The sequence below is a fragment of the Eumetopias jubatus genome, unplaced genomic scaffold (assembly GCF_037043125.1).
Source record: "Eumetopias jubatus isolate StellerSeaLion01/CBP00866 unplaced genomic scaffold, mEumJub1_p1.0 scaffold_14, whole genome shotgun sequence".
NCBI classification, from domain to species: domain Eukaryota; kingdom Metazoa; phylum Chordata; class Mammalia; order Carnivora; family Otariidae; genus Eumetopias; species Eumetopias jubatus.
In genome coordinates this window covers 32,330,094-32,357,279 of record NW_028274820.1, presented here as the reverse complement: position 1 = coordinate 32,357,279, position 27,186 = coordinate 32,330,094, and the positions used below count along the sequence as shown (strand labels likewise).

At 40.7% G+C, this 27,186-nt stretch overlaps 1 protein-coding gene across 1 annotated transcript in view; it reads right to left on the bottom strand.

The window, feature by feature from the left end:
• The window catches only part of GRM3 (glutamate metabotropic receptor 3), a 90,662-nt gene that overhangs the window by 22,660 nt on the left and 40,816 nt on the right, over positions 1 to 27,186 (bottom strand). Inside the window, exon 3 of the mRNA XM_028119842.2 lies at positions 2,130 to 3,196. Within this exon, the coding sequence (XP_027975643.1) occupies positions 2,130 to 3,196 (1,067 nt within the window). The remainder of the gene's footprint in view (positions 1 to 2,129; positions 3,197 to 27,186) is intronic.

The window sequence follows — 27,186 nt, the reverse complement described above, 5'->3', positions numbered from 1 at the left end:
AAAGCTACCCAGTTGATTCACTGAACAGTCGAATTTGAAAATCAATGTGTTGGAGGCTCCATTCTACCTTCTCATTTCTTTTGTAAATTTAGAATTGGCATTATTTGCAAGGAGTGAGAGCTCAGATGATTTCAGTGTGATTGGATGCCTTAATTAGCTTGGATCTGAAAATGCTCTGCCACCTCTGCCCCTTTTGCTTTATGCCATGTGGTGAAACTTCTGGTATCGTCTGCTAATCCCACTGAGTCTGTTGATCTCCTATATTGCTATCATGTGAGGGGAAAAAAGTCATTTTTTGGTCTTTTAGAAATAAATGTTAATACATTCAATAAAATTAAATTTTCATAATGCTATTTGTTTATTCTTAGTATTTTCTGCTCTATTTTCTTGGTAGCTTTTTGGAGAATGAGTAGTTTCAAATCATATATCCAGAGTTAACTAATTAATATTGTAATTGGTTCACAGTCCCCATACCCTAAATCATGTCTGCTGAAGGTATCTTCCTAAGAACTTAAGTCCTTCCAGATCTGTAGGAGTGGATGTGTACATAACAAAGGATGGAGATGGCAGCACTAAAATACATTAGCTCTAGTTGTCCATCTTAATCCCTACACTCTTTGGTTCTAACTCCCTTGTGGCTCATATGATATGACCTTTGATTTTGCTGATTCCGTTCCAATGTTTTCTCTACTGACACGTTTTCAAAATTTTTTACAGGTGGTCATAGCATGCCTGACCATTACCCCGACCCTGAACTTAAGTTCTTTATTTTCTTGTTCTTCCTTTAGTTTAGTCTGCAGTTTGAGTCACATGGTTGCAAATCATTTAAAAGATGAGAAACACTGAGCTTTGCTAACCTCTTGAGGCCACATTTTAAATAGCTTTGCCTTCTTTTTGAGCTGCAATATTAAAGATTTTGATAATATAGGAATTGCTGTTAGAAGATATGGGGACTGTTACAGCCTACAGAAGCACTTTACTCTGTGAAATTATGGTGTAACAAGGAAACATTTTGCCTCTGGAAAACTTTCTGACAACTTAAGAAATATGGAGAATAAAATCAGTTGCCTCAAGAGAAAAAAATTCTCATCCTCAGTCCTCGGAAGATACTAAAATCAGAAATATAAATGCAAAAATAACTGATGGATGGTTTCAACAATTTGAGAAATTATGATGGAACGATGAACTGTTTCTTTCAGAAGAGATGGTAATTATATTGATGCCCAGAAATTTGAACTATGCCTTACTAAAGACCTTATGAATAATGACTTAATTAGATTGCTTGGATATATACAGTAATATTTTTAACTAGTTCAAGGATTTATATATATATACATACATATATATATAGCTAGCATGTATCTACAGGAACTAAAATTGTAGAACAAGTATAACAAATTAACATTATGTTTTAATCTATTTTTTTCTAAAGATTTTATTTATTTATTTGAGAGAGAGAGAGACAGAGATAGCAAGAGAGAACACAGGCAGGGAGGAGAGGGAGAAGCAGGCTCTCCGCAGAGCAGAGAGCCCGATACGGGACTCGATCCCAGGACGCCGGGATCACGACCCGAGCCGAAGGCAGATGCCCAATAACTGAGCCACCCAGGCACCCCTATTTTAATCTATTTTAGAGAAGTAATGATGCTTATTTGAAGCTTGAGTGAAAGTGTTTAGATCTGATGTTGGCTTAGGGTTGAAAGTTTCCTTTAATTTATAGATTAATCTGTGGCAGCCAGGTCCTCTTTTGTTTTATTTGAAGTATTCTCACCTAGCTCTTAGTGGGTTTAATTGTTACCCTCTGGGGAATCACTTTCTAAATGTAATTAAAAGTTTTAGGTGGGTGTGTGTGTTACATTTTTCTCCTACTAGATTATAGATTGCTTGAATGACCATGTCATTTACGTTTATTTTCCTTTCAGTGCCTAATACGATACTTTGTGCATAGTATTCACTAATTAAGTGCTTTTAAAACATTGGATTAATTTCCATATATAGTAGGATGGTTCATCATGGCGTTTACAATTAACCTAATAACTGAGATGAAATAAGTCTATTTTAAATCCTACATAACAAAACATTGGCAGGATAAGGGAAGAAGGAAGAGAAGAAAACATTCAAAGACTTACTCTGTAATCACTTGATGTCACATAAAATATAGGGAGGAAGGCCAGCCAGATGATGCATGTGGTATACATGGTAAAACCAATGAACTTGGCTTCGTTGAAATTTTCTGGGCACTTCCGAGTTTTGAAGGCGTATACAGTGCATAAGATCACCAGGACCACATCGTAGGTAAGTGAGATCAACATGCTGGAATCTCTGACATTGCATTTTAAGATGACTGTTTCCCGCTTCTCCGGGAGGGTGTACCGCCTGGTGCCTGGAGCCTCCAGGATCAGCCACACAGACACCACCACAATTTGCACCAGTATCAGACCCAGGCAGATGAAAACCTGAGAACTCGGGCTGATGAATTTTGGCCTCTGAGCGCCATTCTTTACCCCATCAAAGATGCGGGCAATGCAGTTTGTCTTGGTCAGCAGGGCTGAGTAACAGACAGCAAAGGAGGTCCCCAGCCCTAGTCGGCGCAGAGCACAGATGACTGGCGATGGCTTCGCAATGAAGAAGAACGTCATGCAGTAGGATAGACTGACCCCAAACAACAAGATGTAACACAGCTCCCGGCCTGATGCTTTGACCAAGGGCGTGTTGTTGTGCTTGATAAAAACAGTCACAACTATGCAGGTACACATAAAACCCAGGCAGGCGATGGTCACTGGCCCAATGGCCCAGGCGTCTTCCCACTTGATGTAGTCCTCGGGAAGATTATAGCAGCCAGACAGGTCTGCAGTAGGCCACTGCCCAAGGCCACAGTCCATACAGGTAAACTCGTCAACCAGGTATTCATAGGGCTCACAGGGGATACAGATCCAGCAGCAGACATCCCCCGGTTGCATGTTCTTCATTTCATTGGGGGCACAGGGATCACTGCATTGGGATGTGGGGACTGAGTTCCGGGACCAGTGGATCGAGTCAACATCCAGTGATAAGGTTTCAGACCAGTGACCAACCTTCAAGTAGGAGTACCTGCCACCTACGTACTGGAAATTGAACACGTTGTATCGTCCCATTCCGTCTCCAAAAGTGTCAAACTTGACAATACTATCCACACCTTTATTTGGGTTGAATGGAGCTGTGACCCATGAAGTGAAAGGGGAAAAAAAAGAACACTGTTTAGGTATCTTAGATGAGATCAATTACTTTATGTTCCACTCCTAGCATAACTGAAAAAACAGCGAACAGGGATTCCAAGGCTGAAATAATTGACTATCATTGAGTTTACACATTAAAAGCTACTAGAGTACTCGTGTATTTATGAATTCATTCACTTAACATTTCTGAGTACCTCCTGTGTGCCAAGTGCTAGGGAAAATCATGAGCACAATACAGCGCCTGCCTTCAAAGGAGCTGATTATGTAACAGGGCAACTGGCAAACGTAGTCATAGTCTCTGTGGTGTGTGAATATTCATTCCCTCAAAGATTTCACAGTAGGAATCAGGCAAAACTTGTGTCTCATCCTTATTACATATTTATGGTGGATAGACACCAAAATGTTAAATGTTTTCATGAAAATATAAAATTAATAGGAAGAATTTTTCTCTTTCAAAATGAAAAAGTTTTTCATTACAAATGTACGGTATGCTACTTTTTTTAACCATTTTTTAAAACTGAAGTATAACTGACATTTAATGTTATATTAGTTTCAGGTGTACAACATGATGATGCAGCAGTTCTCTATATTACTCAATGCTCACCATGGTAAGTGTAGTTATCATCTGTTACCATACAATGTTATTGTAATATTATTGACTGAATTCCCTATGCTATACTTTACATCTTCATGAATTCGTCACTTTACAATAGAAGTTTGTACTTCTTAATCCCATTCTGTACCTTTAATCCCCATCCCGTCACTCACCTCCCCTCTGTAACCACCGTTTTGTTCTCTGTATTTAAGAGTCTGATTTTTGCTTTTTAGAGTCCACAGACAAGTGAAATCATATGGTATTTATCTTTTTCTGACTTATTTCACTTAGCATAATGCCTTTGAGGTCATCCATGTTGTCACAAATGGCAAAATCTCATTTCTTTTTTTATGGCTGAGTAATATTCCATTGTACCAATGAACCCCACACCCCACATCTTTCTTATCCATTCCTCTATCAATGGACGCTTGGTTTGCTTCTGTATCCTGGCTACTGTAAATAATGCTGCAGTAAACATAGGAGTTCATGTATCTTTTTGAATTAGTGTTTTTGTTTTTGCTGGGTAAATACCCAAGTAGTGGAATTACTGGATCATATAGTATTTCTATTTGTAATTTTTTAAGGAAACTCCATGATGTTTTCTACAGTGGCTGCATATGGTATGCTTTTAAACAGTTCAGATGATTCAGAAGGGAAAAGAATGGAAACGCACCCATAATCCTTTAACCCTAATATTTTCATGTTTTGGGGTATATTCATGCTCTATGTAGCTTGCTTCTATTCGCATAAACACATGTGACCTGGATATCTTAAAGGCACCAACAGTATATGGGAGCTAGGTGACAGTGCATTAAATTTGGTTCCTGACTATACAGAGTCAGGAACCCTCTCCCTGTCTCACAGCTTGCTGCAAGGATTCCCAAGAGGAGTGGATCTCTGAGCATCTAGGTTTCTTGTCTTCCAGCTGTTTGTTCATCCTGTTTCTCTTGCCAGTGTTTGCTGCCACTCTGATCACCCATTTTTATGCTCCCTGCTTTGGTCTGTGTGCTTAATATCTCACACTGTCCATCTTTAAGTTTTCATTGGATGTAGAAGAAGAATGTTGCTGATATCTACTGATGCACAGACTGACTCTACTAGTTAGGAGAGGCTTGCCTGCGTCAGTAAATAGACCCAAAATTGTTCAATGGCTCAAACACAATGGATGTTTACTTCTCCCTCATGAGGCCATCTGAGGTCTGGTTTGTGGGTGTCTCTCCTCCACATGGTGATTTGGGAACCCGGGTCCTTCCGTCTTGAGGCTGTGCCAATTTGCAGGGTATCCTCCATATCGGTAACCATCCAGTGGAAGGAGAGAACGTGGAGGCAGGTGTCCTTGCTTCTTAAGAGGGTAAACCTAGAAGTGGCACATATCTCCACTCACATCTCATTCAGTGGAAATGAATTTTCCAGGGGCACACCCAGTGTCAAGAGGGGCCAAGAAATGTAGGTTAGCTAATGTGTGCAGCTACAACCCTACTGGGGAATGAGAAAATGGAATTTGGAGGACATTGTGTTCTTACTCCTCAGGGATTTCTGTCTTTGTTGTCTTCTCCCTGAACTCCCTTCCACCTTCTCTGGGGCTCATGTTGTTCCAGCCAGTGCGGAAACATCTTACCCTTCTTGGGTGAGATGCTTTATGAAGGAGAAGGGTCCCTCATTGAGTTACTTGGGTCCTTGGTGAAAGAAAACTTGACAATTTACCGAGTATCCCTCTCCTGCTTAGGGCTCATAGGTGCCCCTGGAGACCTGTGTTGGGTGGTTTACCATAATGTTTCACACCACATATCAAGTCTGTTAGCAAGTGTGGTCCAGTATGCCAAATTTATTCCTCATTTATGATTTTTCTTCTCTTAATGATTTTGTTATCTCACTTGCAATTCAACTGTTTTGTTTTTTTGGTTTTTGGATTTTTTTTTTCCCTTCAGCTTTACTAACTAACCTTTACCTAGCTTTCTGCTACATTCCACGACCTCATTACATATGTTTGTGTGTGTCTGTATTCTAGCTGTGAAGTGGCTTCGAGCTCATAGTGAGGCAGAGGGATGTGGTAGATGAAGGCACAGTTTAGGATTTAGATGGTTTATATGTGATTTTCATCTCTGTCCTTTAATAGGTAGCCAAATTAACCTTTCTGACTCTGTTCCTTAATCTGTAAATTATAAACAAAAATTATAAATAAAGTAATATAAAAATATAAAATGATCATTTTCCACTTATTTTTAGCACTTGCCAGATATGAAACTGTATGATAATTAACTCTGCTATTTGTTTTTTCTCTTGATCTCTTTCCACAGTGGTGCAGTCTTTTTGCCATTGATACAGCTTTCGACTATGCTTTAATATCTGTTGGGACAAGTAAAAATAGGAGTTGAAACACTTATTACTATATTTTTAGGAGTAGGAATTAGTATCAGAATTCTTATGTTACATAAAACTAACCTTGTTTGGTCTATGCTTATAAAAATTCACTAAAGTTTTAGGGACTCCTTTCGTATGTTACTCCATTCATGTTACAAATCAGTAAAATGTTGAATATTTTAACACATTTTACATCAAGTATAACAACCTCAGATGTGTTATTAATTTGTTTACTCTCAACTATGCAATCAATCTCTACCAATGTTCAATTGGTGTTAGATTATTCTGTGAAAGATTTGTAAAAGGAATATGTTTTACATTCTTAATTTAAATTCATTATTTTCACAAATATTTTTAAGTTTCTTAAAAGTAATATATTTGATAGATGATAAAAATGATTGCTTTGTGTGTTCTGAGCTGGAAAGTGTTACCGAAAGGACTGTTGTTGGCCTGTGAGCCAACAGTATAAACACTAGAGATAGAAAACATTCCCTTTACAAATCTTTTCTGGAAATGATCTAATATCATCAACTGAATATTGGGGGAGACTCTTTGCCTAGTTGAGGTTGACAGAATTAATAACACATCTGAGGTTCTTGCATTTGATGTAAAACATGTTAAAATATTCAAGGTTTCACTTATTTGTGATATATGAAAGGAGTCTCTAAAATTTTTAATGATTTGTTAAGCGTAGAATAAAGAAACGGTGTTTGATGTTAACATAATTTTGATAGTGATTCCTACTCCTGAGGCTATAGTAATAACGTTTCAATTCCCACGTTTTTCCGTAATTGTTGGAAAATATTGACGGTTAATACATTTTTAAAGGATCGTAAATAGGGACTTTAGCTCCTGCTTTTAGAGAATGTTGCCATTATTTCATGAGGCTATTTTAAAGCAGAGAGACAGAATATATTTAGACTTTCGTCAGTTTTTTCTTCCCTACCTTTATATTTTGAAAAATTTCAAATCTACCGAAATGGTAAAAGAAAAGTACAATGGACACCACAGTAATTGGGCTCACCTAGAACTAACTAATTGTTAATATTTTGTCATATTTGTTTTATCTGTCTCTGTTTTTTGGTAATACATTTGCTATTAAAATCATTAAAAAATGAAATACCTATACTGAAGTATCTATACAGCAGGAGTTGGCAAGCTATAGCCCCTGGGCTACATTCTGCCTCTTACCTATTTTGTAAATAAAATTTTACTAAAACATACCCATGCTCATTTGTTAACATATTATCTGTGGCTGCTTCCCTACTACACCAGTAGAGATGAATAGTTGCAGTAGAGATTGTATGGACCCCAAAATTTACTATATGATGCATTTCATTAAAAACACATAAACTTTTATTCCATAAAAAGTTGGCACATTCTACATCAAAATATACAGAGCAAAAGGAACGCATACACAGCAATTTGGAGCATACAATTTGGTAGTAAAGTTAAATACTTGTGTATCTGTTATTACTTGGAAATCACATTCTTACACATGTACCCTAGAGAAATTCTTGCACATGTGTGCCTGGAACATGTAGATGAATGGGATTAGTATGCGTATAAGGGAAACACAAGTAGGAACAACTTCAATTTCCAAAAAATTGGCACCAAAAAATATTTTCTGTACTATATTCACAATATCATATTTTTGTGAAATAAAACTAACAACAACTATGGGAAAGAAGATGGATGTATTTTATTTTATTTTATTTTAAAGATTTTATTTATTTATTTGAGAGAGAATGAGAGAGAGAGAGAGCACATGAGGGGGGGGAGGGCCAGAGGGATAAGCAGACTCCCTGCTGAGCAGGGAGCCCGATGCCGGACTTGATCTGGGGACTCCAGGATCATGACCTGAGCCGAAGGCAGTCGCTTAACCAACTGAGCCACCCAGGTTGCGCAAGATGGATGTATTTTAGAAAGAATATTGTGTGAGAAGACTATGATTCTACTTTTATAAACTTCTGAGATGAACAAAACTAAGCATACTATTTGGAGATATATAAAGAAGTGATAAACTAAGAAAAAGCAAATGAATGATAAAGAGAGGATTCAGGATAATGCATATTGGGTGAGAAGGAGGTATGTAGAAGGATGGATCAGGGAAGAGTGCAGAGGGGGTTACCAATTTGGTATCTTCTGTTTCTTGTTCAGATGAAGTGTTTCCTGTGATTATCTTATTGTTGTACTCCATAAACTGAACTAAGTATATTCTTTGTATGATTTAGCATTTCATAATAAAAATATTTAAAAATTAAAATGTGAGAATATGCTCTTCCAGACACAGTAAGATGTATTAATTAATCTTGTCATTCAAGGGGAGTAATGTCGCAAATGTTTATTTCTCCTGATTATCACATTTGGGGACTGAGCATGTAATTAAAATCAATTGCTCCTGTCAATGTAATGAATTACTAGGAGGTTTGCTAAGATATACTGGAAAATATGAATAACTTGTGCATACAAATTATAATCAGGGAAAGAACCACTCCATTTAAATGACATCAAACACAATAAAAAACTCAGGATACATTTAACAAAATATGTGAAGGTGCAATTCACTTTAGGTCCATTTTGGATCTAGCCCCAAGAACTGTTAGCTAATAAGTCTATGTTGCTTTAAGTGACTAAATTTGTGATAATTTGTTCCAAAGGAAATAGAAAACTAATACACACATTAAAACTATTTTGCATAAGTACACCTATTCTGTTAATGAGGCTCTAGGGAAGCCTCATTACACTACTGGTAGGTAGGTAAATTGGTGTACTTCCAACAGAGGGTAACTTGACATAGATTTTCAAAATTACAAATGCATGTAACTTTTCACGCAGCATCTCCAGTTTGTGGAATGTGTCCTACAGACATATTTGCATATGTGTCAAATGATGTTTCCAATGTTATTTATTTCAGAACTTTATAATAGAAGAATATTGGAAGTGATCAGTAATTTGAAAACTGAATACTATATAGCTATGAAAAGAAATGAGGAATCGTTCTGTGTGCCACATGTTATGGAGATATAACAAATTTAAAAGTGACACCATTAGAAGTAAAAAAAAGCAGTACACATACTATAACATTTAATATGCTGTCTTTTATGTAGATGGAAAAAAGTAGAAGAATCTGTTCTTTCATTATGTGCATAAAGGAACTCTGGAAGGATGCTCAAGAAAGTGGTTACCAAAGGGCAATCAGAAAAGAGCAGTTGCATGACAAAGATGGGAGGGAAAATTTTATTCAATTGGTTCATAGACTTTTTGCATTTTGAGGCATGCGAATATGTTACCGATTTGAAATATAATAAAAAAAGGAAAACAGAAATTGACAATCAGTTTTACATTTGAGTAAACTTCTAACCTGAGAGCGACTGAGACAGGCAGAACAAAGAAACGTGAAGTCCGCAGAGGCAGCACAAGGAACAAGAAGCAAAGGTTTTAAAGCACCAATGTGCTCCCAGAGACCAGAGAAAACACTGCATCTATGAGTTGGGTGCAGTATCTTCTTAAAAAGGAACAATCAGAGAACAAGGCATGAGCTTCTGGAAATGAAACAGCAGAACTAGAAATTCATTGTAAGGATGGAAAGGTATACTTGAGAAAACTCTCAAAGTTTGACAACAATGCTGAGAAGGAAAGTAGAAAGAAACAGGAAAACTAGAGACTACTCCGTGGAATTTCAACATTCAATCAACGAGAGTTCCAGAAAGAGAGACAGAAAATAGAGGGAGGACATTAAAAGAGTCAAAGTGAATATCTATGGAGAATGGATGTGGCCGGAAAAAGAGAGAAGCAAGAGACAGTTATTCTTTCTCATAAGCTAGTTGAATTATGTAAAAACTATATGCTTGTATTATTTTGATAAAAATGAAGAAACTATAAAGTTAAAAAAATGAAGAATAATTGAGCAAGGTCAGACACAAAAGCTTGCAAAGTAACTTACAGAAATGATATTTTGCAAATATTGTAACAAGTGCTTGAGAAGAGGGTGGTGAACAAAGAGCACTTTTGGTGAAATTTTGTTTTTTAGTACCAGTTTACCTGGCACTAAATTTGTTTTGTTCAACATGCAGCAAAGTATGGTCTAGTGTCTAAGTCATTTGAATACATAAGATACATGCAAGTACTTCAAATAAATGCATTACGAATTCTAAACACAGATCCACTGTCAGCGGATGTGTCAGTTCGGAATGAAGGGTTGCTGTGTTTATACTACAATGACGAACACTGAAAGGAGAACCTAGAAGAAAAAGATGAGCCGTGCCTGTCAAATATTCCACAAGAGAGAATAATCCTGATTCTGAGGTTATTCCAAACATGCCCGGCCTGGTAGTGCGGGGGCAGGGAGGAAAACCAGGCTCTTTCTCAGGTGCTGCTGGAGTCACTTCAATGACAAAGCAGCTGGAAGCTCTAGGGTATTGATCTCATTGCCTTCCCGATGCGTTTAGAGTTGCCTCTAAGTCAAATGGCTCACCTGGGAAATAAAGTCCAGTGAACCAGAATCGTGGAGATCAGTTGTAGGGTTCTTTGGAGTGAGGAGACTCTGGGGAGTTGCCTATTTCTGAAGTTGAATCTCATCAAGGGAGCAAACATCATTAGAAACCCATTTGTTGTTGCAACAGCATGAAAGAACCCAAATGAGAGGAGGGAAAAGGAACTGGAAGGATGGCAGAATTCTTTTGCAGAAAGACAACCTCCAAAATCTAATTTCAAGTCCTTTCACTATCTGGCTCTTCAAAATCAGGTCCCAACTTTTCAGAAGGAGCCTGATGTGGCCTGAAGTCGGGAGAATGACTTCTCAGTTCAGCTCATTATCCAATTAGTTTTGACCCCAGTTTTTAATGGATTTATCTGAGAAGTTTAGTGCCAACGTGACTGGCTCTCCTAAAGCCCATTTGGTAGAGATGAGGTGAGCCCGTGCCTTAAAGATATCATAGGTCAATGGCAGGAGACAATTAAATCAGTTCTTTAATTTTTCCTCTCAGAGAGAAGTCCAATTAAGCTAAGACAATAATGTGGCTCTTAACAGGCTTTCAGTAATGGAAATATTACTGCCACGGCCTGGGTTCACATTCATAAATACTAATGAAGATCGCAGAAGCTACTAACAGCAACATGGCTCCAATTTACAACATTTTCCAGCCAGGCAATCACTGAGGTTTCGGTGAACTAATTTGATGAATTGGAATAAAGACATAAATGAAAAGACAGAAAATGGCATCTCCCTTGAAAGACCTTGTTGGAGGTCAAGAGGTAAAGAAATCAGAATCCTTCGGCTAGAGCAACGAATTGTTTTACAAACATCATGCAGCAGGGAGATAGGAAATAGGAAATATTAAGAATGAATCCATGGTATCAGTAATTAATTTCCCTACCGATTAGGAACAAAATTGCGGAGGCATTTCTCATGGTTATTTATCAACAGAACATAGCTGCTGGGGCAAAGCACCATCTAGATGTCTAAGGTGGTCAGTCTCACAAAGGAGAAATGCTTAGTAAGTACCTATAGTCCAGTGGAAGTGAGCGTTTGAGAAAAGCTATTGAAAGAACATAGGTTTTTTTTGGGTATTACGACTTTTGAAAAGGACTCTCTTAAGTTCTCCTGAAAAGTTATTACAGCTAATGCTTCTAATGCTTTATTACATATTACCCTGGTTTCCCTATTCTACATATTACTGCTGAAGTTTTCAGCCCTCAAGACAGCTCAGCAAGGACCAATGTACTCTTAGACTAAGATTGAGGAGTGGGGAGGGAAGGCACAATGAGTGAAAATTAGTGAGATGCCAGTCCCTTTCTCTCCCAATTCACAGATCAGGCTCAGGGTTAGCCTTTGTTTACTTGGTTTATTTCAGCTGGAGGTCTCACAGTAGCCGCTGAATCTTTGGTCAGGGATCCTCTTTAGTGCGAGCTATGGTTATTACCCCATTGTTTTCTACCCCCCCTCTCCACTCCTGCCCTCCCTGTTACATAATCTGCTTTTCTCACAGACCCTATGATGAATGTTTAGACTTTCTAAAACTTTTAAATGGACTGTATTTATAGAAAAATCACAAAAATAAGTGACTTATCGCAATATGAACATATACATGCACTATCACGGCTGTTAAGAAATAGAGTATTACCGGTCCCCTTGTTCCTATTCCTTCTCCCCAAAGAGAGCCACCACCACACCTTTTAGTACACGGAACTAGTTTTGCCTGATGTTAAACTTTATACTAATGTCATCATAAAGTATATATTGTTTTGTAACATTTTTTGCTCACAGTTGAGTTTGGTGAGATTCAAGAGGTGGTGAGAAGCTACAGTATTTTATTATACAGATGTGCTACAATTTCTTTAGCCATGCTTCTGTGGAGGGGCATTTCTTTTTTGTTTTTTCTTTTCATTGCACCTTTAGCTTATATAAATAATGCTGTGTCTTTACCTGGGTTGTCCCAGAAGCAAACCCCAAGACTAGATTTGAGTTCAAATAGTTGATGTGGGAGTTTGCAGGGGAGTAGAGAAGCAAGGTATAGCCTGGACAAAATCTAACAGAGTGCACCACTGAGTGCCAGTGGGTCTCATTCTCACTGGGGTCCTTTGGGAAACAGCATCGATCGGGGGTAGGGACCCAGTATCCCAGCTTACTCACTAGCTTGGGTGACAAACAACTCTTGTTTGTCGTTGGTTGAGAGCTGCTCGGGGGTGGTGGCTTCATGGCACTTTCGACCTGCTCTTGGCACAGGCAGAACATGCTCCGGTGACCGGAAAAGCTCCTGGCAGAGTCACAGATGCTTCTACCGAGAAGCCACTGGCACGTTTGAGAACGGTGAGTGCAAATGTGATGTGGGCAAGTCACTGAGAGCATCTCCCAGGGCTGCGATGACTAGTTCTGTACACATGGCATTTCTGTCATATGTGTGTGGGAACAAGTGTATGTATGTATGTACATGTACACAGAAGTGAAGAATGGGGGGTACGAAGTACATGTGTGTATGCATATACAGTGGTGACAAGTGCCTGTAGGTATGGGTATGCATATGGTAGTGAAGTGTGTGTGTACAGGGCTTATCTGTATGGCTATGGACCCAGCAGTGAAGTGTGTGTGTGTGTGTGTGTGTGTGTAAAAGTGTGTACATGTATGAAGAAGCATAAAGTCCTGAAACGGCTCCAGCGGCTTCACCTCCCTGACGTCTCTGACTTTGGATTTGAGCCGTGCAGGTGGAAGGGTAGTGACATCCTGAACACCGTGCCATCAGGCTACCTACTCTCCCTGTGCGCTGACACAGTGTCCTGTATGTTTAACTTTAAGGGAATCAAGTACAACAAAATAGAGGAGTGGCTCCCCTTGATCCTCAGCCTGTCTGGGCCAACGACAATGTGTCATTCGTCTCTGTCCCCTTGTCACCTGCAGCAATGCTGGGCACAGAGTAGGCCTTCACTGATTGTTTCTGAAACTGATGAGTACACTTGTTAGACCGAAGAGCATCATCTTAGGAACTTAAAAGACACATCGAACTCTGAGCTCTATCAGAGACCGATGAAATACCAGTCTTAGGGAAATGGGCCTTTGCACCTTTGTTTTGATGGTTTACTCTATCACTTTGCCACCAAGGTAAAAAACCATGGGTCTCGGCTGTAAGTTCCCAGTCAGGGGTGATTCTGCCCCCAGAAAATATTTGACAACATCTGGAGACATTTTTGGTTGTCAGGATTCAGGGCTGGTGTTGCGGCTGGCCCCAGTGAGTAGAGGCCTCGTTGGGGGGTAAGGGGGGAGCTAACTAGTCTAGTGCACAGAACACATCCCCACCACCAATGTTATCCAGCCATAAATGTCAACGCTACCAAGATGGAGAAATCCTCATCAAGGGTAATACATGTTTGGATTTCTAAAGATTATTTGATAATGTCTCACTTCTTTATAAACTGAAACCCCCCCGGCCAGATCAATTTTTATGGTGTTATGATACTGAGTTTCCTATTCCCTGTTTTTTTTTTTTTTCTTTCTCTGCAGACAGTTCCACTTACATGCTCCCTTCAATTCTCCTTCAAAGTCCTCTCCTTTCCACATAAATGATAGCTGTACTGAGCGTTACCCCCGCCTCTACCACAGAACCCATTTCATACGGATCTCCATGGTTTTCCTTTCATCCCCTTTTGAAAAACTAGTCACCTCAGCTGGATGTCTCCTTGCTGTCAATCCCCTCCTAGGAGAGAAGCCAACTCTTGCATGGAGCTGGGGTAGGTGTCCCACGCTCTTTTGGAGCAGACTCACAACATAAAGACTAGGTGTTAGTGGGGAGAACTAAGTAGGGTCTCTGTGGGGCTTTTCTCCGATTTAATGGGCTGTCCCTAACACAAACCAAAGCACCTGAGAACGCTGGGACTTTGCAGCCTTCACCAAAGGTTTTCAGTTTGGAGAAAAGACACTGTGAATTCTGAGGACAAATTTAATCTGTCCTCATGTTTTTTAATGTGACCACATCAAGTAGTAGAGCATAGATTTAAAAAAAAATAAAAAAGAAGAAAACGGGGGGAAAAAAAGTCTTTCCCCCAAAGCAGGATGGAAGTACACATCCCTCTGTGACTTTTAAAAAGAGAAGAGCCATGTTCCCCATTGTTCTGGCCTGCATCACTCCTCCCGGCAGTGCCACAGATCGCATGTGGCAGAGTTCAGTGCAATGTGATAGGGACAGAAGGCGAAAATGGCTGAGAAAATCCCATTCAGAGGAGTTCTAGAAAGTCAGCAGTACCAACTGAAAAGAGAAGCCCACGTGAAAAATGGGAGCAGAGCTAATATTCTGAAGAACATAGTCATAGTAAGCATGCTTAGTAAAACCAACTTTCCATTTTTAAGCAAACAACATACTACTTTATATGAAAAGCGGAATAACAGAAATTTTACTCTTCAAGGATGAACTTTCCAAAGATAAGCCCAGCAGCGTAGCATGAGGTAACTGAAATTTCCTGTGGGGGAAGCAAATTAATTTTTCTTCTGCCTTATGCATGCACAGACATGCGTGTGACTCTCGGTGTGGTATCATGTGAAGATAACACAAAGGAAAATAAGTGACTTCTCCCAGCGCGCAGGCCTACTGTTGGCCTGTCAGGTTTTTCCTAAGCTGCGGTAGCATTCATAGCCTGTCTTCTGTCTGCGCAGAGAGGGGCCGCACTTTTGAACTACAAGATTTCAAGTGACCTTGTCAGGTCATCAAGCACATCCCTACATTGTTGAAAAAAAATTCCAAACTCACATCTTCCTGAAAGCGTTTCTGTTCCCCTGGAAATAATTAAGGTGGCAAATTTGAAAATAGTTAACTTAACATTTTTCTCTTCAATTTGTGCCGTAATTTCTATTTCGAATTATTGTAAAAATAAGGATGCCAATGGTATCATAAATCTGGTTATTTTGTTCCTTCTGAGAAAATATTCCTAGAAAGCGATCATCCTCAGAAATCATTTTAGCTCTTACAAATCTCATTGCCATTCCTCCAATTATGTTAAATTCATAAGGTAGATAAAATGGTTGAGAGATAAACATATTCCTTTAAACAGAACAATTACATATATCAGATAAAAATTATATATTTATATATTATATAACAGATATATTTATAATATATATCTTAATATATTAATTATATATTACATTTACTATATAATTGTTATGCTTAAGGGATATATTCGTATTCTATCACCAAATTGACTTTATCTATTATAAAATCATATATATATATACTTTTCTTGCTTATATTCCCACATTTCCTGTATGGTGTTTTTACTGAAAAACCAGGGGAGAGGGCATTGTTCACATTCAGGACTTCACCCAAAGTCATCCTTAAAATCACTGGAGACAATTAGGGTATTTTCCTATCAGCATCCAAGCAGGTGTGCAACATGAAGTAGACAAAAGAACCTTGGGGGTCTTCTACTTCCTTTTTCTCTTCCTCTTTTTTTTCCAGCATACCTTCTTGTTCCTAATACCTAAGCTTCCCATGTAGCCCTAAGCAAAACTAATTCCCATCGGAGTTCTAGATTCTATTGAGGTTAAGCCTTTCAGGGATGTTCATATCGAAAGAGATTGTCAAAGGACAATATGAAAGGCCACCATGGAGTAATTATGGACAATGGAATCTGCTCTCTCGGGGGAAAAAGAAGTTTGGCCAGAAGGTTTGTCCAGCTTTCCTAAAGTAATACCATTTGGGGAAAGGAGAACACTTTTGTTCGTGGCTCATGTTTTAGCATCAGCCCTAAGAAAAGGGAATTTCTCCTCCTTAATTTCCATTCTTTCCCATAGTATTTTTCTCCTCCATGGAGAGCAGTGACAGTTATCGCCATAATTAAAAGGGACAGGCAGATGTTCTTCTACCTCCAGTAACCTACTGACAGAGGGGCCAACCTCACTGCCATGTTCATGCCCACCGTGCACGGCGGGGGTGGCACTTGACTGGTGGTGCGACCCTCCCCCGGCTCTCTGTCCCACCTGGGACAGGCTGGGAGGAAGACTTGCCATTTGCTACTCATACAAATGGGTATTTGGGTTAGTAGGCTTGGAATCTGCTCTAAGGATCCAGCCACTTGGACAGGGCTTGTGGAAACCAGAGCCTTTTTGCCCTCTGGCTTTTGCCCAGTATTCCAGCCATAATATCAGAAAAGTCTTCTATGAAGGGGGATAGAGGGAGGGGAGATCAGGTACTTGCTTAGTTATTAACAAAAACTGAAATTAGTTTCCTCTTGGCGATCCATCGTTATGTGTTTAGAGCCCAGGAGAAGAAAAGGAGAAAGTAGGATTTGGCACTAGATCCCATCCTAAAGCCCTGAACTACCCACATCCCTCCTACCACCACAATGCTAACCACCTGCTTTCCCTGTTAGTTCTAACTTATAATAGGTCTTAAAGAAAAGGGCAGAGAGCAGTAAAGAAGGAAAGGAAAATGAATCTCAGTCAAAAAATAATCTAATGGCAGCATTCAAATATCAAACGTTTGTTTCCTTTCAAACTGGAGTTGCAGGGCGTATGTACCAGAGCTGGGGGAGAAAAGGCAGGAGCAGAGCAGAAAAAGAGGAAACTGAGAGGATGGGAAGGGTGATGTGATGTGAGCTCTGGCTGATCCATCTTCGCCCTGAAACTGGATAACAACCGTTGCTTTCATCCCAATTCTTGTTCTCATGACCATGTGCGCAATATGAACAACCACCCCAGGGATGTCTGGCATACACAGAGAGCTCTATCAGAGGAGGCCATTAGTATTCCTGCAGACTGTTGGGATGTGCTCCTAGCTGATTTTCTGTACCCAGTCTCTCCCCTTTGTTTTTCTGGTTCCTTTTAAAATGTCTTTAAGGTGCCGCAACCACCAGTATCCCATCACCCCATTGCACGAAGGCCTAAGTGGCTTTCCGGTTGCATCTAGGAAAACTGACTGAATTTTTTGTTTGTTTGTTCTTTTTAGGGTAAAAATAAATGTTCAAAGAAAAAAAGTTCTGGATTAAAAAATTAAAAGTAATTTTAATTAAAATTAAATTATTTAAATTATTCATTTAATCTAAAAAATTAAAATTAATTTAAAAATTAAAAAAATAAACGGGATTAACAAAGTTAAACAAGTTTCATTCCTGAATGTAGCGTTTAGCTCTTTGAGCATTTAAACTGTGAGTCTGCTTTGAAAGTCATCTGGAAATTGATAGGATGTGTAGCCTTGCCCTAAGTTTTGGGCTACCGAATTTTATTTTAATGTGTTCACTTTACTAAAGGAGCCTACCATCTTGCGTACCAGTGCATCTTGGAACCACACCCCACAGAATCAAGCATGGCCGTGAATTCCTGGGTCCTGCCCTGTCACCCTACCCCCCATCCCTCTTGTGCTGTCCCTTCAGGATCCACGAGGAAACCTCATTGCCCGCTTCCTCTTTGCCCATATGCGCCCTGCACTTTTCCACCTGCAGAGCTTCATTCAAATCATTCCCTGTGCTTCCTATGCTTTTTCTTCCCTGGAATGCCCTGGAATGCCTTGCATCTCCTGGCCGAAAGCGTCATTCCTCTCTGTGATCCCGTGTATCACGCTCCTTTTCCTTGGCGCTCACCACCTCTCTCACATTATAATTATTTTTTTCCTGTGTCTCGCTTCCATTTTTCTATTTTATTATCATTAAGTCGTGAGCCCCTCAAAGGCAGAAGCCAAACTTTACTGCCTTTCACACAGGAATGGTAAGCTGACACCCATAGGCTAAGTCCAGCCTGAGAAATGTGCCTTACTTGTCCTCCGATGATTTCCAAAATATCTGAATTAGTGTCTTTTCTTAAGACATCGAGATAAAAAATTTAGATTTATTTCTTGAAACACAGGCAGACGTGGTGACCCTGGGCCTCTGTGGAGCAAGAGATGTGGCTGACAGGAATTCCAAGCTGTCTGCTTGCTCCTGGCTCTGACCAGCCCACTGATGATGTACTTGTCTTTCCACCCCAGGGACCGTGGCTAATACAGAATAAGTTCTTGAAAAACAGGTGTTTTAAGCCAAGTGTAATTACCTCACAAATCTCAAGGGACGGGGGAAAAAAAAATCCCACTAGTTAGAAAATTAGATTTTTAAATTTGATTTCCTTTTCGAAATGAGCAGGGGGAGAATGAATTAAGGAGGCGTGCTAATGGAAAACGCAAATACACAAGAGATGCTTGGCCATAAGTGAATGCTCTTTCTGGGGTCCCAGAGCCCATGTGTACAGCCCCAGCAGAGTATGCTTCACCCTCACTAAGCTGCTTCCTTGCTCCGCCGGAGAGCTTCATCCGGGCTGGGCTGTGCCATGCATCACTTTTCCCTGCAGTCTAACTGACTGCTTGTGTTGGAATGTCTCCTCACTTACTGGTCACGTCATTGGGGTGTGTTTTGGCAACCCGTAGGATTCCTGGGAGCACTAAGTGGAGAGCACTTAGACCAGTGTCCAGCACACAGAAGTGCCCCATGACTCCTGGCTTAAGAGAGAGAGCCCTCGGGCGCCTGGGTGGCTCAGTCGTTAAGCGTCTGCCTTCGGCTTAGGTCATGATCCCAGGGTCCTGGGATCGAGTCCCACATCGGGCTCCCTGCTCTGCGGGAAGCCTGCTTCTCCCTCTCCCACTCCCCCTTCTTGTGTTCCTGCTCTCGCTGTCTCTCTCTGTCAAATAAATAAAATCTTAAAAAAAAGAGAGAGAGAGAGAGAGAGCCCTCTGGTAGGCAGTCGATAAGTGTTTGTTGAATGAATACATGAACAAGCACACCAGTGTGCACCATCGTGTAGCCACTGTGTGGTCAGCCAGCTGGCTTTTAGCCTCCATTAAATGGCTTAGGTCTGTTGTTCAAAGAATTATCATTAGAACCTCAGCACATACACCCATGTAGAAAGCTAGAGGTAGTGAAGAAATGTCGGATTTTGTAGGACGTAACGTCGGCTATGCAAATGAGGAAGAAAGAACTCCTGACTTTGTCTGCACAATTAGGGACGTTTTTGCTGGAGGGTAGGCACTGGGGGATGTTGAGGGGGCAAGATACTGGAAGGCCGGAAGCGTTTGCTTTGGAGAGTCTGTTCTGGTCTGTAGAAGCAAGGGCCTGCTTTCCTTCCTGGTTCTTTCCTCTCAGAGTACCTATACAATTTTTGACGACGGGGATTTTGTCTTACTAACTGTTATCACCTTAGTACCTAGCACTTAACCAGATGTGTGCTGGGGCGATGGATAAAGGAATCAGAAAAAGAATGACTAATGTAAAGCAGAAAGCAAGGAACCTCCCCAAACATCAGCTGATACGGATAAACATGTAAGGCAATAGTATTTTATTACACAGTGCAGTGGGTATGGTCTTGCCACTCTGAAGGGCCCTCATATATTTGGGGCTAATACTTCAAGGCTTTCGTGTGAAAACTGAAAATTGACTATCTGCTTGAGGAAAGTACTCAAAGGCATACTACCTGCTCACTTTACTTGGGAAAACCCAATTTGAGGTTATTCTTTCCTTTTATCTATTTTAGAAGGATTTTTTTTAAAGATTTTATTTACTTATTCATGACAGACAGAGAGAGAGAGAGAGAGAAAGGCAGAGGGAGAAGCAGGCTCCCAAGAAGCAGGGAGCCCGATGCGGAACTCGATCCCGGGACTCCAGGATCATGACCTGAGCCGAAGGCAGACGCTTAACCATCTGAGCCACCCAGGTGGCCTCCTGTTATCTATTTTAGAGTAATGACTTTGAAACAAGGTAATACCTTCTCACCTCTCGGCGCAAGCCGGGAGGCGGAGAGCCTGCTGGAAGCCAGAGCGGCCGGGCTTGCTGCGCGCGCGGGTCTGTTCTTGGCAGCCGGGACGAGCCCCGCTCACAGCTCCCTCTCGGCAAAATCGCCGCACGCTCGAGTTTTGACCTCTCACCCTTCTTATCCACAACATTCACGCCCTTTCCCTATGTTATGAGCCAGGCTCCTTCTCCACATCAAAACTTACCCACAGAAAGGGGTGTGAGTATTGGGTATGGAGACCGGGGTATAAATTTAAATCACTGTGAGAATCTGCTCAGGGGTTTATTTGGTAAAGCTCCGCAATCATATTGTGGAAAACGGAAGCGTTGTTCTGGTTCATGGACTTGAATACGGACCTCTGGGACCAGATAATTGTTGGAAGGGTGGGCAGAATGCATTCAAGGGCAGCAGAGAAGCATTGTCATCTCCAGGATCACCTGGAAGCGGGCCGAGGTTATCCTTACATCTCCACCTTCTATTGCCATTTTATTTGGATTTCAGGGTACGTTCTGTGGATGGAGTGTGGGATGGGCAGGTTTTTCTTTCTTTCCTTTCTTTCGGCCTTTGTTTTGTTTTTGACTATTTTCACGGTAGCGAGAGCTTTCCACTTCAGAACTAACGACAGACGACTCTGGGAGGAGGTGGAGACGGAGTGTGATTCGGGCATTCATGGGTTAGAACGTTATACATCTTGGGTCAAAGGCCTCTGAGGAACTGCTCCGCTGAAATCGCGCTTTGGAGGCGAGTGCATTCTTTGTCGCTGATCATAGCCTGGCGCTGTGGCCGCGCCCCTGGGCCTGCTGGGCAGTGCTGCATTAGCTTCGGCTCAGCCTCTCCAGCCCTGATTGTTGCCGCCACAATGGTCAGTGTTCCATACTTTTCTTCAAACGGTTGCAAAATTGTCCCCGGAGCGTTTCTTTTGTTGGCTCTAGGGTGTGCGATTGTCCTTCTTGAATATGCTATGTGGTAACTCATTTGAAACACAAGCAGTAACATTTTTAAGGTAGCAATTGGAATGAATATAAAGCCCTTTTTTCCAAAGCTGCTCTTGATAATGTATGATTAGAGGAGGAAGAAATTTGCAAAAACTTTGTTGCAAGAATAAAGGGGAAAGGTGAAAAACTGAGTTTTCCCCCCTTAGAGTTGCTGCTTCCCACACATGCATAAAGACATACAAACAACGACAGCTACTACTTTCTTTTTTATTTTCATCCTATGAATTCAGGAACTGGCACAGGCATCTCTGGCTGTGATAATTGCCCTGTAAAGTGAAGTGTTCTTTCTAGTGGAGGAGTTTGGAGCTGTGGGAGCGGGCTCTGCAGGCATCCATTTCACGAGCTGACACGTCTTACAGCGAGGAGGTCCGGGACAGGTGCTTCGGGTCCCCGTGTGATGGCGGGGGGTGGGGTGGGAGGGTGGGGGGACAGCCTCAGGCTTCTTTGCCCAGTGCCCATCAGAGATCTGATCAATGAGATAGGGATTCGGTGGCCGGAAGAGAAGCTTTCAGTTCACAGTGTACATCTGCCTGCCTAGGAAGTTGACCCACATTATACAGCACTGCTGGATCAGAACTTCCTCTTTTATTGCTAATGGTAGTTATTAGTTTCTGGACTTTTAGGTGTTGCTGGGAAGTGACTAAGGCTGCAGGCATCTGCTGGGTATTGAGCCATTTGGCATGTATGCACCTTCTTTTGCTGAATAAAAATACCTTTGCTCTACTCTACTGGATACCTTCTCAACTTATAATCATATAAAGAAGGAATCCTAAACTATACTTATGATTACTGCTGCACACGAATCTATTTGAGTAGTGCTTTGTATCCAGTTTTGTGCTTTACATATATCAACTCATTTAATTTAACCAGATAAAGTGGGTCTTCAGTGACGTTTGGCAGATGTGGGGACCGAGGTTGCCGTCATGCAACTACTAAGTGAAAAGTCTCTGAAGCAAAGCCAGGTGTGCGTGAGTCCAGCGCTTGGGTTTCTAACTATGACCCATCCTATCCTATGCTGAGTCCTGGACTCCCAGTCTGATTTACATATCTGTTCATGGTGCTTCCAGAAGCACTGAGTGTATCTGCCATAGTCATTTTCACACACTGCTTTGGTTGTCTTGAAGGCAGAAACCATGTCTTATTCATTCTCAATATTTAGCACAGTAAGAGGCACATAGTAAGCATTTCAGGGATTGTTCACCGAATGAATGATGAGGAATGACACGTGGGGCTGGTCTTCGAGGCTAAATAAATGAACACGTTCACGGTATGATTTGAGGATTTCTATAAATGGGTCATTTGAGGAAGGATTCTTTTTTTTGCTGTCTCCATAGAAAGCAGCGATCTAGAGATAATGCCCTAAGGAGACAGGCCTAGGGGACATGTATGGGAATGACGTGTATGGTCTACTTCAGCAGATCCAAACTTCCTGTCTGGTTCTAGGCTGTATATCAGATAGTTCCTTTTGTGGTATCAGTGTCTTGGATAAATTTAGTGTTATTGATGTGAGCATCTCATTTATTGATAACTTTTGAGACCATGTTTGTGAGTTCTAATTATGATTAATTTAAAAATTGCCATCTTTTTAATTAGGGTGAAGGAAGAGGCTGAGACACTTTAGAAGACCTCAGATTCTCTTCATATTCCCAGATTCAGACATCTGAATTCTCTTACTTTCAATGGCAGCTCCACGAGGTGAGTTCTCTTAACTATTCCACTTTCTAAAGCAGCTCAGAAAGTCTGTGTTGTACTTCCAGAGATTTTTCAGCCTGGGAAATAATTTCCAGACCTTAGCTGAGAAACATCCTCTGCGACACAATGCCTTCTCCACAGTGCAGCAGGAACAATCTTCCTAAAATCACATTTGCTAGGTCTAAACCTTTCAGAGGCAAAAGCCCTGAAAGCAAAAAGGCTTTAGTTCAAACACTTTAGCTGGAGACGTGATGCTTTTGATAATGTGATTCCTTTACCTCCCTAACACATGCTTAACTACTACTCCCTTGTACCCCTTCCTTCTCCCCAACACTTGTCCCCACCACTCCTTTCCCCAGACCACCCTCTTAAGCTCTATGCTGCATGAGTACTGAAAAATTTTCCATTCCCTGAAAGTTCCATGGTATTTGCCTATGTTCCTTTGCATCTGTCATACCCTTTGCCAGGGTCCCTCTTTACTAATTCTTATTTAGGGCTCAAGACATGTACAATGTTTAGTTGACCTCCTAAAATTAGGATAAGTGACACTCCTTTGTATCCTTTTAGTATTTGATTCTAACCTCAACTCATTCATTTATCTAACAGGTAGGCTAAAACATCAACAACATGCCCATGATCCTTGTCTCCATGGAGGTTATTCCAGTGGGCTACAAACAAACAAAGTAACTTTAAATAGTGCTAAGTGCTGTGACGAAAACTAAAAGAAGGCAATGGTATAGAGAACCATGAGTCATGGCGGTTGGGAAGATTCTTCAGATAGAGTGACCGAGGCAGACTTCTTTAAGAAAGTACTATTGCAGCGGAGCTTTAAGATAAGAAGGAGCCAGGCATCTAAGGCTCTGGAGGAAAAATATTCTACACTGAAGGAGCAGAATAGAGAGTATCTAAGGAATGTGCTTGGGAGTGATTAATGGATGGAGAGAGAGCCAGTGCACCTCATGCATAGAGAATAAGGGAAAAGTGGTGCAAGATATAAAGTTGGAGCAGGCAAGTAGGGGACCAGATCTTAGCAGGGTCATAGAGACTCTGGTAATGTGTTTAGATTTTATTCTGTCATCAATGAAAAGTGTTCAGAGAATATTATGATTAGATTTACACTTTTAACAGCTCACTCTGATGACTATGTGGAAAAGGAACTCCAAGGGCCTAAGAGTGAAGACAAGGAAAACCATTAATTTGGTGTTTCAGGGAAAGAAGCAAGAGATGAAGATGAATGGCTTGGAAGAGGAGTACAGATGGTAAGAAGTGGTCAGTTAAGATTTATCTTTTCTTTTTTCCTAAAGATTTTATTTATTTATTTGACAGAGAGATAGCGAGAGCAAGAACACAAGCAGGGGGAGTGTGAGAGGGAGAAGCAGGCCTCCCGCTGAGGAGGGAGCCTGACGTGGGACTCGATCCCAGGACCCTGGGATCATGACCTGAGCTGAAGGCAGACGCTTAACAACTGAGCCACCCAGGCGCCCAAGATTTATCTTTTGAAGTGGTGCTCATGCACTGAACATTGGGAATGAGAAAAAGAGAACCCATCTGTGATTGACTCTAGATTTTTATTTAATGGATGGATAATGGTGCCATTAACTGAGAACAATAGGTAGAGGAACAGGTATGTGTTTTCTGGGGATCAGGGAGAGAGGAGAAGTGACAATAAAGAGCTTTGTAATGGATAGGTGAAACTTGAGATTATTTTAGATATCCAAGATGAGATGTCAATGAAGTCATTAAATATATAAACCTAGATACCAGCAGAAAGATCAGGAATGGAGAAAACACATTTGTGATTCACCATTACATGGCTGGTGTTTCATATTAGGGACTTGATCAGATGACTACAAAGAGAGGATCGAGAGGATGGGGCCCTGGGGTACCCCAGCATTTAGAGTTTGGACACAGGAGGCAGAGAAGAAAGCATACCAAGGAACCTGAGAAAGAAGGGCTGGTGAGCAAGGAGAAAGAGGGTATAGGGTCATGGAAGTCACAGAATAGTGTTGTGAATGGGAATAGAAGTCACAGAAGCCCAAAGAGGAATGGATAACAAAGTGAATGGTCCATTGTGTCCCAAGTGGATTCGCTTTGTCACATTGCATTGTAATCACCTCTTTATTCCTTTGTATTCTCCAAGAGATTCTAAGTTCCTAAAGGTAGAGACTGACACCTTTCTTGCCTCTGCGTGTAGGTCCAGGACCTAACACATAGTAGGTGCTTCCTAAGTATGCTCTGAATGGATAAATGAATACCAAAGCCTAACAGGATGACAGCTGAACTCTGACGAGGCTTAGCAAATCCAGGAAATATCTGCTGTTCCTTGCACTGACCTCCAGCCTAAGGCGTATTTTAAATTTTCTGTAATAGTTAACATAAAAAGTGACTGGAAACAGGACCCAAACAGTGTATTGAGTAATATTCATTAAAAAATGATGGACAGCATGACAGAGTACACTATCCAGGAGGGAGCCGAGAAGAATGAGCTATATCTTGAGTTAATTTTATATTCATAAGTAAGATTGGAATGGTAGCTCTGCTTTGATTCACCTCATTGAAAGTGAAAGGGGAGAAGAGAGTATTTCCCCACAGGAAATCTAAAACTGACTATAGCATAGATGGTAATGGCCTTATTGCTTCACTTTCAATAATGTATCATTTTATAATTTAATAACAATCCTAGGGAGATACATTAGAAGGGACACATAAAGCATTTAGGGTTCCTTGGAGAAAGCTATTCATAATTTTGAAATTATCGTGATAATTGTTGGATAATGAGGAAGCTTAAAGCCATATCTTATCTACAGCTTGACGAGCTTCATTTCCTCTGAGCTCTACCTATATTCTGAAATTGGAGAAAAGAAGATTTTTTTTCTTTGTTTTAGTGTTCTTAGAACACCTGTTTTTCCCTCTGAGAACTTCTTCATCCTGTTTCTAAATATTGGAATAATTCAGGATTCTGTTCTGTGTCTTTTTCACTTTCTCTCTACATCTTTTCCCTAAGTGATTTTTACCTATTTCCTGTCAGTTTAAATATGCCAATGATTCCCACATTTATCTCTAATTAGGAAAAGGGCTCTGAAAAACAGATGATCGAATCCTACTGCTTCCCAGGCTGTATTTTCTTGAAAGTGAGAATAGATGCCTGTTTTATCCATCAGTGTGTCAAAAAGCGTTTGACACTTGGTAAGCTTCAGGAAAATTTGTCGAAAAGCCATAGTAAGGATGTGATGGGGCAGCATACTGTTCTTGGTTTGCCCAGTTAATTACTGACAGCTTCTACTTTTGCTAGAATATCCATCCACCAAACCCAGCTTCTCGTTCAGTGCTCAATTCAGACGCTGCCTTCTGCATGAAACGGTGTATCTTCTCAGCTAGACCTGACTTAGCTTCCTTCTAGACCCTCCTGAAACTTTACCGGACCTTTTATTTTTAAGTTGAGGTCTCACTGACATAACATTATATTAGTTTCAGGTGTACAGCGTCATGATTCCACATTCGTATGTATGGCACCATGATCACCACAGTAAATCCAGTTACCACCCGTATCTGACCTTTCTTCTGGTACTTAGCCATGGATGAATTAATGCATGAATAAAAAAATGGAATCATGTCTACGCTGAATATATTTGTGATGAAAACCTGAGTCTTTCTCCTCTCTGCCCCCATCTGGGATCTTTACATTACACTGGATCATTTCAACCTTTTCCTTTTGTTCTTCTCTAACATGAGTTGGCCCGTGGTACAGACTGAAAGGGGGTTTCTGTTTGTGAGGAGACTTGACTACCTATAAATAGAGAGACATTTTATCCTGATTTGCCCAGAACAGTCCTGGTCTATGCTATGTTGTTCTGATGTAATTATTTATAGTGTTCACTTTGAGCACTCTGAGCAGTGCCCATGGTGAACGATAAGTTGATGTTCACTCAACTTACAAGGGCGTAGGAAAGTGCAGCTCTTGACAAATTTCAAAGTACTTTGTGTTCAGGAAAAAAAGAGAGAGAGAGGGAATAATAATATGGAATTGTGTAATACTTTCCCCAGAATCTTCATTTGCTTATGATGGTGGAAACCTGGCTCTCCTTATTTCCT